General features: G+C 45.0%; 1 protein-coding gene across 1 annotated transcript in view; it reads right to left on the reverse strand.

The window, feature by feature from the left end:
• LOC117898809 (dopamine D2-like receptor) overlaps nt 1-17,001 on the reverse strand; it is a 56,661-nt gene that overhangs the window by 11,156 nt on the left and 28,504 nt on the right. The window contains exon 2 of the mRNA XM_034808461.1: nt 15,415-16,259. Coding sequence (XP_034664352.1) covers nt 15,415-15,838 — 424 coding nt within the window. The 5' untranslated portion in view covers nt 15,839-16,259. The remainder of the gene's footprint in view (nt 1-15,414; nt 16,260-17,001) is intronic.

Consider the following 17,001-nt stretch of genomic DNA (forward strand, 5'->3'; position numbering starts at 1 on the left):
GGCTCCTGGCATATGTCAGCCACAGGCACTTACACTTACAACAGCGATAACAACATTGGCCCAGAGCAGGGAGGAGTTGATGTCTTGAAGGAATCCTCTTAAGTTATATAGATACATAGATGACAGGAGGACATTACATTATTTTCGATCTGCGAAGCCGAATAATCAATCATTTAAAGCGCTTCGTTCGCTCTCGAACATCTTTAAATTTTCATCTAATTGGCCGCACTTTTTTGTGCCTGCTGTTTTTGCCAGGACGATGTGTTCGTGTGTTTGAGTGTGCTTGGATTTGACTGCGTGGGTGTACGAGCAACCCGCGGCGCTTGTTGACACGTTGTCACCTCCGCTGTCATCCAAATTTATGGGGTGCAGAGGGCACGTGAGTCCGCTCGGGCTTTTCCTGCTTTTTTTTTGTTGCCAGCTGACAGCAGTTTTTGACTTTTAGCCCGTCTGTATGTAAATACATATCATTTTCATTTGCATTTCTCGCATCCCGCTGACACATGTATTCACATGGTTCCTGCAGATGTTTATTCATATGAATGTGCACATGTACATATGTATGCAGATATGTTCATTTGTATGAACCTGTGACCCTCGCGAGATGTACTTATTTGGGTTGTTTTCTTTATGGCGGTGTCGAGAAACAGGGTAGCAAAGAGTGTATGGCATGACTATTGATTTTAAGTAATATTTATATGTATTTCTCTGAGTATATGCACCAATAAATAGAACACTGGTTTTCACTTCATGTGTTTTGATTCTTTCCATTTCGTTGTTAAGGCACACCAAAAGTTCGACCCATCGTTGAAGGATTTTATGTAGAAAAAAAGTGTTGCCAAAAAATATTGTTGGGGATGTCCAACCGAATGTTGATGCAGCTGTTGCTTCTGTTTCTGCTTCTGTTTGTAACCGATGGATGCTGCTAGCTGTGTTTGCCACTGTGGTCAAATATTTGCGCTGACAGCATGCAGAAAAAAAAGTAGTGGCATGGGAAAATCCCCCCATGGGATTGCAGATGCACTTCTTCTTTAATGAAAATTTTGTACGCTGTGTTGGACGCATAAAAAAAGGGAATTCTGTATTATGGGATTCACACTTTACTTGCGTGTACTGCTGCGCATCGATCTGTGCCATGGGAATTATTGTGGCATGGAGTTCGTACAATAGCTGAAAGGGATTTATGAATTAATTTATTTATTATTCCTTCATGAACCAATGGGACGTGCTCTTCGATTCGAGATACTTATGAATATTGCAATTATCCAGTCGTTGGTGTATCAAAAGCTTTTACAATATGTTTGTGCCATTAAATAAAACCTTAAAGTTCACTTTTTGTTGTGATTTCATTCAAAGTTACAAGTCGCAACTGATTTCCATCTATTCCTCGTTACTGCAGACACTGAATGGAAGCCCTTTAAGTGCTTTTTCATGGGCTGGAAATGCTGGCCCCAGGTAAGGACTTTCAAAGGACTTGCGGGGCTGTGGGGGTGTGGGGGTGGAAGTTATTAACATGCATATGATGGACACTTCCGCACAACTTGCTGAGCAGCCGGAAGAGGAGTTGGTGCGGTGCAAGGAACTCAAAGAGGAACATGTGGCGACTACGTGCAGGCCAGCACACTCCAGCCATACGTGATAGTTGTGGCCTAGACCGAAAAAGTAGGAAAAAAGCAAGAGTGAGGGAGGCAGGGAGTGGCTTTTGTTAACTTGCTCTATCCGGCTGACGGGTTCATCATCTCCATGATGAGTAAACTGACTAGAGTCAATAGCCGCAGGGCTGGCGCAGATCTGCCAGCCATGCATAAAGCAAACTATTTAATGGGCTTTCGATTTCTATCGATGTGCCATAAACGCGTTCGCCTCAACCGCCCACCACTCGCAACGGAAATCGAAAGCTGCTCGTCGTCGTTGGAGGTTCCACGAGAGGGAGGCAGGATGGCCGGGCGGGTCGATTAGGGGTGGTTGCTGGTTGCTTTCTTATCGTCCTCTTCGAAATCATTTTCCTTAAGCAATTTGCCTTGGCAGGAGGCATCTTCATTTTCAGTTTTTACTTTGGCTCTGCCCTCCCCCTCTGACTTTTGATTCCGTTTCAAGTTCTCAGTATTCTCAGCAGAGATCTATCCGCACAGGGCTGGGCTCTGAAGGGGCAGCAGCGCCAGCTGTCGCTGGTAATAATGCAAATGGCTTTGGCTTCCGTGTGACCCACAAGCACATCCTTACTCTCGGCCAGGTGCTTGTGCTCGCCTATGGCTTTGGCCTTTACTTTTCCTTTGTGTGGCAGTTTTTTTAGTGTCGCCGACACTTCTATATTTAGTGTCTCACCGAGACACATTTTCCCTGATTTTCTTTTGATGCCGGTCAGATCAGCATGGACGCACCAAGAGCTCGAGCAAAGGATAGGAAACCAAATGAATGAGAACAGCAGGGAGCGAGTGCATTGCATATTTGGTTCGTCTCAGTCCAAAGAGATTTATTGGACTCATTTGCATTTGAAAAAGGTTTCCCAGCCAGTGTGTGTGCGTAAATATTTCCTTCCATTGACATCAAATCTATTTATGCAGTCTGCCTTGAAAGAGATTGATAGAAATCTCTCTTCATTCAAGACGAACAGTCGAGTAGCTGCCATTTAAATTACACATTTTTCCAAGGGCTTCCAAGAAAATGGAAAGTGAATACGGAAATTACAGACAACTGCCAAGAGCGAAGTCTGCTCAATAGGATGTCAATTTAATAACAATACACGGAAAATCTTTACATTACTTGCTGAGGACTTTGGCAGAGTTCATGGCTTTAGCATACATTTTTGTGGTAAAATATTTATATACATACATAAGTATATACATATGTGGGTTGGGTTTTGCCAATTGCGATCCCTAGACAAAACACCAAAACAAGCAAGGGCGAATTCGCGTCACTGCGAATTCCAACCGTGAGAGCAAACGCAAAGAGAAAACGAAGGAGAGCGAGAGCGGGCAACCGATCCGCGAGTGAGGGCCGAGGGGGTTTTCGATTTAACCTCCGACGTAAAAGGTTGTGTGCTAGACCTGACGACGAACGACGCAGAAATCTAATTCTTGTACCGTTATGCCATATTTAATCACTTATTAACCATTACTTATAAACAATAAACATAAACGCCCATATAAGTACATATATATGTATGTATATACATAAGTAGGTTCCAAGTGAATATACAATAATACTGCACGGTCTATGAAAATTTAAATAATTCGAAAACTAACGTGCGAAACCTTTCATGGACTTGCTTATGCACAGAAAACTTTCAAAAAACTTATCCCATTTGGGGCCATATCAACTGCTAACCAAACATTCTCCACCGGCAACTTAGTTCCGTTTGCCATATCAAGATGCACCCACACTATATCCATATGCCTAAGATTATTCGCAACTCGGCAGCGGCTCTGACTAAGCAAACCTTCAGCACTTTGTTCAGCTTCGCCCCAGAGCCCGCGCCAGTGACAGCTGTCGGCTTAGCAGGGCAGGGAAGCAACAGGGAAGTAACAAAAATAGCAACGAATTCTCATACATAGATATGTACAGACACATATTGTAAGCGGTGTACGTGTCCTCTATGTCCTTTGTCCTGGTGTGAGTCCCAAAGCAAATATGTATAAACTGTTGTTTGCGCAGAAATCGCCTGGTACTTTGGCAAGCTCCGGCAGATAGAGCAGCGGACACGAAATTCAATTAAATTTCCGACAAGTTTTATATAAACACATTTTTTATTTTAATAGATTCCCCGCATTGAATATTTAATATGTATTTTTTTGCCTTGGCCTCCCCAGCCCCCCCACAAATCGGCAAACAGTTGCCATTCCTCGTCAGATCAGACCCAAAGGGAGAACCGAAGCCATGTTGGGACCGACCAACCGACCGACGGTCCGACTGCCGGCGGCACACAGCAAATTCCCAACAGACCCTCTAGGTCTCCTTTAGGTTCCCCCTTTATTTTCACACTTCAGCAAATTTGAGAACCATAGTCAGAAAAAAGAAGAGAAATAAAGACAGAAGGAGAGGAAGTGGGAGAGAAATAACAAAAACTTGCACAAAAGGAAGGCAGAGCAGAGAGAGAGTTTTGTAATGCTCTTTATGAACTGAATTTGAGGCTAACTTTTTTATTGGATTTGCCGCAAAGCGTTCAAACTGAAGCGACTTCTGCATAGAATCTTTGTGAAGTAGTTTACAAAAATGCAACCATTCCTCCATTAAAATACATTTATACTTAGAATGAACACTAAACAAGGTCAATCACAAGTACATATGTACATATATTACGACGTTGAATTGTTATGTCCTCCAGACCGAGGGGCGCTCCAGAATGGCACGCGACACTGCATAACCGACCGAACCGGTCACGTACATGCAGTAAAGATATTGTGACAGTTACGAAACTTTGAATAGTTTGTGAATGTTTATTTAATTGTTTTCTTTCTAATGTACTCAGGATGTCTAAGAAAAGCGGCTGTGGGTTGACAAGTCACACAATAATTGCTACGGAAAACCAATTATTGAATGTACATTTTACATATGTATGTACATATTTATATGTATCCTGGTATTAGTTAGAGTATCTGTGTGCGGCTAGTGTGCCTTGTTGGTCTTCAAGCCTACTTCATTTTTTATTAACGTTGTTATAATTGTTGTGGCTCTTGCTGTCTCGTCAAGTGCTATTGGCCTCACTCCTCGTCGGTCCTCGTACTCGTCCTCGGCCTTGCCCTTGCCCCGTACAACCTCTGCCGTGTACTGGGTCACCATCTCTCTTATTCTTTTTTATATTTACACAGCTTTATTTTTGTATTGTTAACGCTTCGCTGAACGTGAACAGGAGTGCACGGGGGGAGTGGGCGCGCTTCCTTCCTTCCTGCTTTCATTTTTGCCACAACTTTTGCTCCTGCTATTGACAGTGCTCTAATGTGGCATATAAAGTGGCGACTGCTTCGATTTCCCCCATCCACACATCCATCTATCCACCCACCCACTCATTCAGCATCGTCATTAAGTTGAGCGCTCTATTCTCTGCATTCATTAAACTCCTAACTCTCTCTCTCTCTCTGGAAGCTTACGTAAATTGCTTTGCTTCCGTTGCGTCATTACACGACGCTTTAACGTTTCATTATACTCATTGTTTGTCTATTACGAGACGTTTCTTATGGTTTCCCTCTCGCCCTCTCTATTTCTCTCCCTCTCTCTATTTCTATTTCTGCGTCTTCTCCATCATCATCTCTGCTCCTGTTTAGTTCTTCTTGTTTGTGTTCTGGGCACTGCTCCTGCTCCTGCTCCAGGTCCCGTCTGGCCCTGCCTTGAGTGTGTTTGCTCCCCGGCAAAAGTTTTGAAATAGATTACAAAGCACTTGTAATACCTTTCTTTCCTTGCTGTTGTTGTGCATCGCATCGCCAAGTTATTGCAACTTTTCGTAAATAGCTGGCTGCCTCCTCATGCTCCCCCGAAACTTATTGATGAGCCCCATTCACCATTTTACCTGCAGTTTCCCCAACAGCCACCATTGGTTTCAAATGCCCGTGGCCAATCGACGAGTTCGTAGAGGATGATTGGGATGAACAAACATCGGGGACAGTTGGAGCGTATTCTGGGTGCTTTTACTGAAAGTCGGAGATGCCTCAAAGAGTAAACTTAAACAGCCCAAAGGATGAGCTCAATTTGTCGAGGTCGTCAAACTGTTGCCAATCAAATTATGATGAAAGTTTGCAAAAACAAACCCCCAGCAAAAGGGGACGACAAAAAGGGTAAGGGCCGCCCAATGCCATATCACTTTCAAGGTCATTAGCCGTGCAATCAATATGGGGCGACCTGTCACCAGAGAGTCAGAGAGTCAGAGAGCGGCCAGCGGCTGCTGGCAGTTTATTTAGTGTATTTCCCTACCAATTTGAGCAGACAACCGCAACAACACAACATATTACAAACTTTCCCTCTTGATGGACATAAAAGGTTTCGCTCGTTTGCCCCAACATACTTGTGCAGAAGGCATTTTGATCGTCCCTCTCCTCCATGGGCATAATAAAATAAAATTACAAGATGTCGGCGCCAGCAAAGCGGGAATGTGAGCAATGCATGGTCCTGCCTGACACACATATTTCATCTTTATGGGTTTGTTTTCGGTCGCACACACACACAGAATCGTAGTCCTGCGACATTTATGAGAGAGCAGAGCCAGCAGCCAACCCACGACATTGATAAGTACGAGTACTTCAGCTGCAGATGTTGCCATTGTGCCTCGGGCAGAGGTTCTTATACATTTGTCGCTTTAGAGTTAATCAAATGGGTAACATTTTGGTTGCAGCTAAAAATAAAAGCTAAACATTTCTAGGAGCTCTAAAGCCCAAAACTTGAGCATATAAGTATGTATTTTATTTTTCACTTATTTATTTCATTATTCTGCTTAAATTTGGACCCAAGCCATATGAATCCAGAGAGGGAGCACAAAAACTCGGACGAGGCTGGTAACATTTTTGTTTGGCTTGGCTTTTCGAGAGCTGCTGGGCAGCCGCAGCAAAGTCTCAATGGACTGGCGTGGAGAGGAAACGGAAACGGGGCTGGAAAGTTAGCCGCAAAGTGCTTTTGAGCTAGAGATTTTGCGAAAGTGCAACTGGCTCTGCCATTGCACTGCCAGATTTAATATACTTTTACTTTCAGGCGTCATTCGCATCTCAAGAAAACTTTTCGCATAATTTCCACAATGAACACACATGACAAAGACAGCAGCATCAGCCTCAGCCTCAGTGTGGATGAGAGGCCAAAGCATCCTTTCATTCACGTTCAGCAACTTTTGGCAACTGTTCTGACTTGACTGTAACAGCATGTCTGAGTCCAGGGGACGCCTTCGGAAATGGTAAAAATAGTCTTCTGGTAACATTTCTCCGCTAAAGTAGCAAAAGTTTGTCTCTCAATGTCAATTATATTGAGATTTATGCATAATTTGAATTGGCTTTGCTGTCGCGCGTCTAATACTGTTGTGCTGGTGCTGGTGCTGGTTCTACCCTCGCTCCATTTGGCTTGTGTCATTATAAATTCAAAGCCAGTATCTAAAAATATATACATACGTAAACCTGCCTGGGAATGGCAGCATTTGGCAAATCGCTTAGACCTTCGGCTTTACTTACTAAATGAAAATATTTGTATCGCAAAAAGTGCCACAAATAGATACATTATTCTTAGATACATCGATCGATCGAATGTTAATCGACAGTCTCTCTATATATTACCATATTATGTTCCTTCCACACGTATGAGTTTTATTCTAACGTTCTCTTTTGGCAACTTTTTAATTTAAAAAGAAAATGTCTTCCCCCAGCACACACTCAGAGAAGCTGCTGACATGGTCAGTTGGATAAAAAAATACAAATGCAAATTACATTTAATGCATCCCCAGCACAGCACAGTCCAGCACATTTCCACACCCCAAATCTCACATGGAGTTGGGCATCAGGACTGTTGTGGCTGGTCTGGTCGAGATATCTGCATGCTTCGGCATTTGTTGATGCTTGTGCCACACTTTTAATGAAAGGCCAAAATGGGTGGAATAAAAAACAAACAATGGAAGGAGCGAGGCAGACGGGTAACACATGGGGCGTGTCAATTTAATTAAATGAAAATTGCAGCGGCTTCTGCCACAATCAAAAGTTCAAGAGCTGAACATGAAACTATGCAAGGAAATACAAAAAATACTCCTACACCATGAACCCTACCCTGTGCCCACGCATGTTTGAGCTTGTTTCGACTGTGGCTTGTGGGGCATATAAACATGTATTTATGTACATACATGTGTACATATGTACATATATGTATATATGTTACCAAATGGTACAATATCCAAGATAGATGAGCCAGCAAATTGTGAGTAGAGCTGTTTAAGAGATACTTTTATCAGCCATTTACTGACTGAACTACTGTGGGAATATAAAAAGTGTAATGTAAACCTACATCGGAAATCGCTCCAAAGTTTTGAATAAAGGCATACCATGCAATGTGTAATATGCCTATCTGTTATTTAATATTTTACGAATTAAATATGAAAGCTAAGGATGCATTCAAATATCAGAAAATCATTTAATATTATTTAATATTTATTTATTTAATTTATACTATTTAATGATGCTTACTTGCATACATTAATTTGACTTTCAACATTATTTAAGAGAATTTAAATGGTTAAAGAGCTTCCTCAGCTCTATTTATTGCACAAATATTTTCCCACTGGAGACAAAAAACCAAATAGCAACAAAACAAAACAAAACCTTCCCCGGGCTGGACAGCCCTGACCGTTTTTAAGTGACAGGATATTAAATGAAGACGCGCTGGTGGAAGACAACGAAGACAGCAATAAGGCGCTTAAGAAAATGTTTGGGGAACTCCATTTTGCTCGAGGGAAGCTCAGGGCGTATCAAAGCAGATGCAAATCATCGGCTGGGAGGAGGATCATCGAGGCCGTGAGGTAGCTTGGCAATTTAACGCCACTAATCGAGTGACATGATGGCAATAATTCCAATTTGGGGCACGGCACGTCGTGCGGCGGTCGCGCCCGTTAAATATGTATAAGCGAGCGGAGCGCTTCTGTCTGCGGCATTATACAATATGTATGTACATACATACATACATATGTACATACATTTACATACATATGTACATAAGGAAGAAGGCTAAGCAGCTCAGACGTGCCTGGCATGTTCTTCGAGCCTAATGTTATAATTTTTGGCTGCTTCGCTGTCTATAATTATTTATAACTCACGTGCCAAACAGTTGGAGTGCCGGTGGCAGCGAAGCAATGGGATATTCTTAGGCCGCATTACGCATACGCCGCCCTGTCAAAGGCCAAGAACGTGCAGCAAGGCAGCCTTAGAGGAATTTGTGCGAGGACTGTGGCAAGGTCGCCCCGCTTGTTGACAGTCCTACCTCAAGTGGGAGGACAGCCAGCAAATGGGTCGCTTGTTCTCGCCTGACACTCGACCCGAAGCCCGCTCCTCCCAGCCGTGCAGCATGTAGAAAACGAGATACAAATGCGATATGATGTTTCATTTGAATTTGTCCAGTGTGGGCGTTGGGCATGGGCGTCGACTAAAAATGAAATATGACGACATTTCTGAATCACTTCTGCTCAACAGTTGTTGTTGTTGCTGTTGCTGCTAACTATTCGTCGGCCAGAGACTGACCGAAAGTTGTTTGGAGCCACGGCTCGTTAATCAACTCCCGAAAAGCAGAGAGATGGCGATCCAAGCTCGGACTCGCTGTCAGTGTCAAAGCTTGATAAATGATGTGGCACGGGCTATGCCGAAGGATTTGCATGGATTTTAGCAGAGAGTAAAACTTTAGCATACCATCGCACAGTCGCCCACGCATGTGACTCCTTTGATTCCGTAATGGCATAAACACTTTCTAAGAGCATTTGTTCGAAATCTCTTTGTCAGCTGACAGAACGGGTACTGCGACAAGGGTCGCCATTGCAGTCAGGGCTTCGCCGCCACTGGCGCATAAGAAGGAAAGAAAGAAATAAAAGCCACTGCAGCGTCAGAGGCTTTCGCTTTGGTGCGCTCTGACTTGCGGCAATTTTCACACTCTGCAATGTCAGCGAGGCGGGCACATAAATTACATGCCACTTACTTTGCGCTCTGCGCCTCGCCCGACTTGCGGCCACTCAAAGCGCGGGAGCAACAATACGAGGAGTGCACGTACAATGGGAAAGCCAGCGCCCCAGCGCTTGCCACGCTGAATTAAATATTAAACTGACAATCTCCAGCGAAAAGCGTGGCGACCATATAAAATGCATTTCTTAATCCATTAGCACTTCCAGTTGGGTAAAAATAATAAAAATAAATCTCCTTTCCGCTGGGCGCATGCAAACAATCGATGAATGAGTAATTGCAGCCCTTGCACTGTCACTGCGACCACATTTCATTCTCAAGCTCTCACCTGCACAGCGGCAGACAGACAGACAACAGCAATCTCTGTCTGTCCGACCATTTAACAAAAGTGCATTCCCAACTTCCGCCTGTGCCTTAGCCTCTCTGGGATGCTCTGCATTTACATATAGCCCTACATGGAGCGTATTCGTATGCCGCAAAGGTCGCACACTTAAGCGTCTTAAAGGTGCTTATTGGGTTTTTGAATCATTTCCCATTGGCTTAATTTGCAAACTGAAACTAGCATAAAGGCTCGCTGCGAACTGAAAGTATTTCCAAATATTTGTTACAATATAAATAAGAATTTTAACCACCGATTTCCTGATGAATACTGCCATCTATCAGTGTGGAATTTTCCTCAAAGCGCAGAGTAACTTTTCTTCGTTGCCATTTGAGCGGCCCAAGCTGAGTGTTTCGTTTGCGTAAGTCAGTCATTCGGTTAGTCAGTTGTTTGCGGCCTGGGCTGTTCTGTTTGTTCTACAGCTGTGGGTGGGTGGCCCAGTCCCAGTCCCAGTGCGAGTGCGAGTCTCGAGGCGACTGCCACAAGGGCAAATACATGTATCTTGAGCATATGTCTGTTTCCATCACACGCCCGTGTCCATGTCCATGTCCGTGCCCGTGTCCGGGTCTGTGTCCGGGGCCGAGCCAAGCCTCAATTGTTTTGGCATTGACTGTCAAGGCAATCCATTGAGAGTCTCGGTCTTGGTCTTGGTCTTGGTCTCGGTTTCGTGCTTGAGTTGCATTTCCACCTAGTCCCAGTTCTTGTCTCGCTATATTTTTAGTGTTTACTCTCTCTCTACTCTGCAGTGTCTGCCAGCTGGTTTTCCATCCCGCTCTTTTGTCAGTTTGCCTTCCGACTGTTGCCTCTCTGCCCCTCTGCTGTTGCTTCTTTTGGGGTTTAGACTCCTTGGCATTGTCGCTGGCGTTTGTTGCCCCCAAAACCTATTTGCAATTTAGACTCGTTATCGATTCAAGTCAAATATTATTAGAGTAATGGCTTTTCCCATTTCTTTCAGTTTCCCTTTTTTGCCTGGGTCGCTTGTGGCTGTCGCTATTTCTGTTCCTTGTTCAATTAATCATAGAAAGTGCAATTTAGCTATTCCTTCTATCCGTAACAATAGAAAGTTCAGTGAATGCACATTTTGAATGCCTCGCTGTTTCATAGACAGATAGGGCAGTGGTTCAGCGTTTTCCACAGCACATTGTGGACGTTGTCTTGCGCTTAAATAATCGTTAATTGGTTCTAGTTGTTGCCCATGATATGGGCTTAAATGCTAAAAGTTAAAGCATGAAAATACTTATATCCATTAACAATGTGCAAACTGTTGTGCAAAAAGCCACCACATGCGGTGAGGTGAGCTCCCACCGAGAGCGGGTTTGTGGTTCGGTAAACGTTTGCTTACCCCAACAGCACCTTTCTGTGTGTTTTAAGCCCATGTCCGGCTTAGAAGGGAGATATTTGAACGAAAAAGTAGAGCCAGAGCCAGAGCCAGCGCCAGCGCCAGCGCCAGTTTTTACAGTTTTAGTTTATGTGCCGACAGGGCTGGTGCCCCGAGTAGACAGGGTTTAGTGCCGTACCCTAATGAGCTATACAAATTTTTATCCTCCTGGATAGCACCATAATCAATTTTCGTGCTCAATCTTACTTCCAGGATTTACATACACGTCCACGTGTGGGGCAACATAAAATTTCTCGTGCCCTTTCCACTGGGATATCTTGGGCAACGCATCGAAACCCTGCGGCTGCGTTTACGTTCGCCATAAAGTGCTGTACTTTTAGCGCAGCAAACTACGGAAATAGTAAACTCACGAACTGAACTGAATTTAATGTTTCCACAACCCGTACAGAGTCAATTGTGCCCTTTTGCTCGCAGAGAGCTCGCCTCGCCTTGGCTGTGTGCGCCACCAAAAGACTTCCGCTTGATTTACAGCTACATTTGTAAGTAGACACAAAACACTTAACAGCTAAAAAGGACTTTGCATAAGTAATGAGCGAAGGCGAACGTCTGGCTCCTTCGCTCTGGCACTCGCCTGCATTTGGCTGAGGATCCTTGGACCGAACCTAGAGCTAGAACCAGAGCTAAAACTAAAGCGTTGTCAGCGGTGTTCAGCAGCGCGAGAGATCCCCTGACTTTTCACACATAGCTGCACACACACGCCCTAGGCTCGGTGCCAGGCCTGGGGATAGTGGAATGAAGGCTCGTGTCATGCAGAGAGTTGTACGAGAGGAGACCTCTCCTCTCTGCGTGACAACTTGATTGATGGGTGGGTGTCAAACAGCTGCTGCTGCTGCTGACCGCAAAAACAAAAAAATAACAGCAAGAAACACACACACACATTTCGCTCTGATTGCCAAAAGGGTTCTTCGGCCACGCCCCAGTTCACCTACGTCCTACTCGATAACGGTGCTTTAAACATACATAAAACAAGGCCGACTTCATTACGCTGCCCTCTTTTCGTGGAAGTAGGCGGGGGTGGAGGGTCTCTGTCTTATTTTGGGAGCTGACCAAAAATTAATTGGCTGCTCTGAGCCAGAGGACAGCTGCCATTTTGTGCCTGCCATTTGCTATGCGTAGACATGTCAATTCCCCGTACCGCCGTTTCCCCGCGCTGCTCTCGATCTCCGTCTCTGCTTCTGTGCTTTCAGGTAGCTTAAAGATTTATGATAAATCCAACTAGTGGGTGGAGACGGCCAACCTCCGCCGAAATGGCCAGGCAATGGGGATGAAATTTCGTGGCGAGGGGAAGGAAAAGTTTATCCAACTTTGGCTTTAACTTTGGCATCGGCTCATTGCGGCTCGTTTATCTATGAAATGAATGAATCTGATTGCCAGCGAGCCGAGCGAAATGGTAGACGAGGCCTTCCCAGTTTTCTTTTCGTCTGGATTTCGACCGCATTAAATTGGGAATTTCTGGAGGAGCACAACAATCGGAGTGTTCAAATAGAAAACACACAAAACAATTCCACTATTTTCTGTTGATGTCAGTGCGGGGAAGGGAATGTATATTTGAAAGAGAATTACCAGATGCTATTTCCAGCGAAGCACTTTGCACTAACGGAACCGAAAGCTTTCCAAGTCGGTCCCACTGTAGCGTTGTGCGTGTCGCAGCTTATACTCTGGCTTAAGCGCTTAAAATGCTTTTTGACAACAGCAACAACAATGGGAGTGGGAATGGGAACGGGAGTGGGAGAGGGAGAGCCGGAGAACCAGCAGCCACAGTAGAATGATAAATTTGCAATGTGGGAAGGGGGAGGCTCATATTTTCGGGCAAGCCACGCGCTGTCTGGCAAACCTCCCCTGTCCCCCTCCCGTGGTCCATCTTGAGTACAGTTCCGCTCTTCCGCTCTAAAATATTTGTGTGTGAAATTTCAGCGCCTACTTTATTTTTCCCTTTTTGTCGCTGCGTTTGTAAATCGCAGCTACGCCAATTTGCGCTCAATTAATTTTGATGTTTCTTTCTCTGGCTTTTCGGGGCTCTTCCTTGGGTTTTTTATTGGCTCTCTTTATTTGCGGCTCTCCTCTTATTTATCATTTGCGGCGCTGCGTATAATTTATTAAGTTGCAAAACATTTTGCGAGCTTTTCGCCTCTGCTTAAATATTCAGAGCCATTCGCGGGACATGTACGCGGCGGCCTCTGCGAGTGTATTCTGCGCCGTAATTCAATTTCTGTTTTTTCCTCTTTTGTGGGCACAGTTTGATGGATATGTATTAATTGCGTTTACAGATATTAATTAACTGGCATTTTATGTGGAGTTTTAAATGAAATTAATTATGCAATAATTATGTTGCAATTATTTTGTAATGTCTTTATCATAATTTACGCATTTTCAACGCGCAAAAAGCACTCTGGCCGAGAGCCCATTAATTGAATTTCGCATGTGGTCAGGCTTGGGCCAGTGTGTTGAGTGTGGAATCAAATAGCAAAGGTGTCGTGAGGGATGCTCTCAAAATGTGCTTTAATTTTTGACAGAATTTCTGTATCACTGACTTATCGTCTTTCACATTTCCATTATCAACTTATGCAGTACGAGTGGCGTTCGTCTACAGCCAGCAACTTTGGCCAGATTTCACATGCCGAATGGCAGACTTTTGCAGTTTCCCTGTGAGTTCTTAATCCTTGGGATCTAATGCTCGCTCCTGCTCGCTCGCATGAGCGACAGTCTCTCCCTGCCTGCTGCTGCTGTCTCGCTACAGAACTCTTGACAACATTCAAATCCCGCTTCCGTTTTTCGACTCTTGCTTTTAGGTTGCAAACGTTGCAGCCTGCAACATTTTTCGCACTTGCTATAACAGGCAGCCATTGCTTGCACTGGAGGCTTCTCCACTGAAGTTCTTCCTCATCTGCATTGCCAGTTCCAGTCCCAGTCCCAGTCCCAGCCCCTTGCCAAGTATGCGCTCCAGGTGTCTGCTTATGGATATGTGCGGCTGTGAGCATAAGGGTTCCATGTGTCTGTTTGTGTTTGTAATGGCTCCCAAGGCGCACAAACAAAACTGTCATCATCGGAGCAGCAAATTCAGCAGCAGCAGCAGCAGGGGAAAAAAATCTGCTGCAAGCTGCCTCCTTAGCGGAGAGTCGAGTCAAAGCGAAATACGCCCGCGCTCGTTTGCCGTTCCTAATGCAATTTTTACGCTGCACTTGCTCCACGGCTTGCCAAAGCAAAAAACGCTTCCGTTCGGCAAAGTCTTGTCATTGTTTCTGGTCCTGTGTCTGGCAGCTTTGCGCCAAGTCCGGAGGACAAAGGCAGCGCGCTTATTAAATTGTCTGACTGCATAGAACCCACGGCAGCCTCTCCACGCCATTCTTCTAGACGGTCTCGGGTATAGTTTATCCGAACAAAATTCCTTCGACATAATGCAATCGACAGCTGCTGACTGCCACCAGCAGCAGCGCCAGCAGCCACAGCAGATTCAATAAATGCATCCCGTGGTAACCCGAACCCACAGCGGCTTATTCTCGCACTGATTCCCAGCCTGAGGCGGCTATCTGGCTCACATTGTGCTGACTTCTGTAAGATAGATTTACCTGCAGCTCGGGGATTTCTTTGATTGAACTCGATCACATTCCACAGTTGATCAGTGAAGAATATTATAAATCAAACTTATATTTGTTGGAGAGTTGCAAAATCAGAGCAGAATATTAGTGAAATTGTTCGCAAAATTGGTGGCCAAATATAATTGAAACTTAATGACCCAGTTCTTCCTTCATTACTGACCTAAGAATATGTACTTGCTGTTCTTTGTTATTTTTCCCATGTGTCTAAGTACTTTATAAATCCAAACTGCTATCTACTTTTGCTTCTACGCGAAAAACCAAATTGATTGGGGGATAAACTAAAAAGAAACCCATCGAAAGTTTACTTTCGCAACTAAGATTAACACCCAACTCCGGGCTGGCCTGGTTTAAATGTTATTTATGGGAATTCTTGCGCGAACTCAGCGTACATCACTAATGATGAGCGGCAAGGCACTCACTCACCTTTCACGAGGGTCAGAATACCCAGCGGCATCACCAGCATGGCCACCATCAGATCCGTAATGGCCAGCGACATTAAAAAGTAGTTTGTCACATTCTGCAGACGCCGCTCCCAGGCGATGGCCAGGCACACGAGAATGTTGCCGGCCGCCGTGCCCAGGACCAGCACGAGGGCGAGCAGAGCCCAGTAGTTGTTGGCATCGAAGGGGGAATCAATGGGATGTGGCCCACCGGTGGCGTTGGTGGCATTCCACTGCTGCTGGCTCTGATTGGGCCGCTTCCCGAATGGGCCCTCGTCCTCCCAGAGCAGCAGATTCTGCAGCTGCTCCACGCTAGTTTCCGCACTGCTCCAGCCATTGTCGATGCCTCCGCCGCCGCCGCCGGTATCGTTGTAGGAACTCAGCGAGGCATACACATCCTCCTCCATGTTCTCAGGCCAGCGCAGCCCAGCGCGGGTTATTAGTCCTTTTGTGTACTCTACTCTGATTGCGGGTCTGGCTGCTGCTGCTGCCGGTGTTGTTGCCGGTGGCAATGCCGCATGCTAATTAGCCCACGCATATGCAACCAGAATGGGGCAAAAAAATCGTTCACGCGCCAATTCGAATTGCAAATGTAAAACGGCGGAAACGACAGCCCCGGAAATGAGTACGGAGCGCGGGCCAACCGGGCCAAATAGGTGGAACAACAGGAACAGGAGTCGTCTGTGCCCTTCGGTGCTTCTCTGGGCTGGCTTAGGGCCCAGCGAATACGACAACGTCTGCAGCAGGAGCAGCAGGAGCAGCAGCGGCGACAACCAAACGGATATTGGACGCAAACATTTTATGCCACGAAATTGCCGGAAGTTTGTGCTGTACGGGAGAAACAGAAACAGAAATGGAGAGAATGAGAATATTAAAGAAAAACTATTTCAATTGCCAATTGGCCATGGAAAGTGAACATCAAATGGAAAATATTGAATTTGGTTTGTTTGTAACGCTGGCAAAACATTTGCCAGAAATGCTTATCGCTCTTTGCTGCCCCAGAAGCAAAGAACTACACACAAATATTCATAAATAAATACACACACACACACACACACATAGCTACATGAATAATAATTAATTGACGTCCATAAATTATTGACTTGGTTTTGCCCTACTCACAGTTTTTTTCAGTCAAACGAAGGGCACGACATAATTGCATTTGATTTGCAGAACCCAATCCAGGGACTTTGAATAATCGGAATCGATGTTGATAAGCACACAAATCAATTCTCCCCATGCGATGTCACAAACATTGATAATTAATTGAGACATATTTCACGCTGGGAATCGTAACTTCAGACTCCAGACACAATCGCCAGCACGAGCACAATGGCCAGGCCAGGGCCAGAGCCAGAGCCCGTAACCCGAAACCAACAGCCAGACCACGAAAGTCAGGAAACCGCAGGGAAAGCCGCACAAGCATCGGTTGAACATTATACACCAAAAACAGAACTAAATGAAATTCATTTGCAAAAACAAAGGAAACACAATTTATCAGCCGCAAAGGCATAACTGAAGGTGGGGACCCACAACAACAACAACAACAACAACAACAGAAGCTCTGAAA

The sequence above is a fragment of the Drosophila subobscura genome, chromosome O, assembly GCF_008121235.1.
Source record: "Drosophila subobscura isolate 14011-0131.10 chromosome O, UCBerk_Dsub_1.0, whole genome shotgun sequence".
Classification (NCBI taxonomy): domain Eukaryota; kingdom Metazoa; phylum Arthropoda; class Insecta; order Diptera; family Drosophilidae; genus Drosophila; species Drosophila subobscura.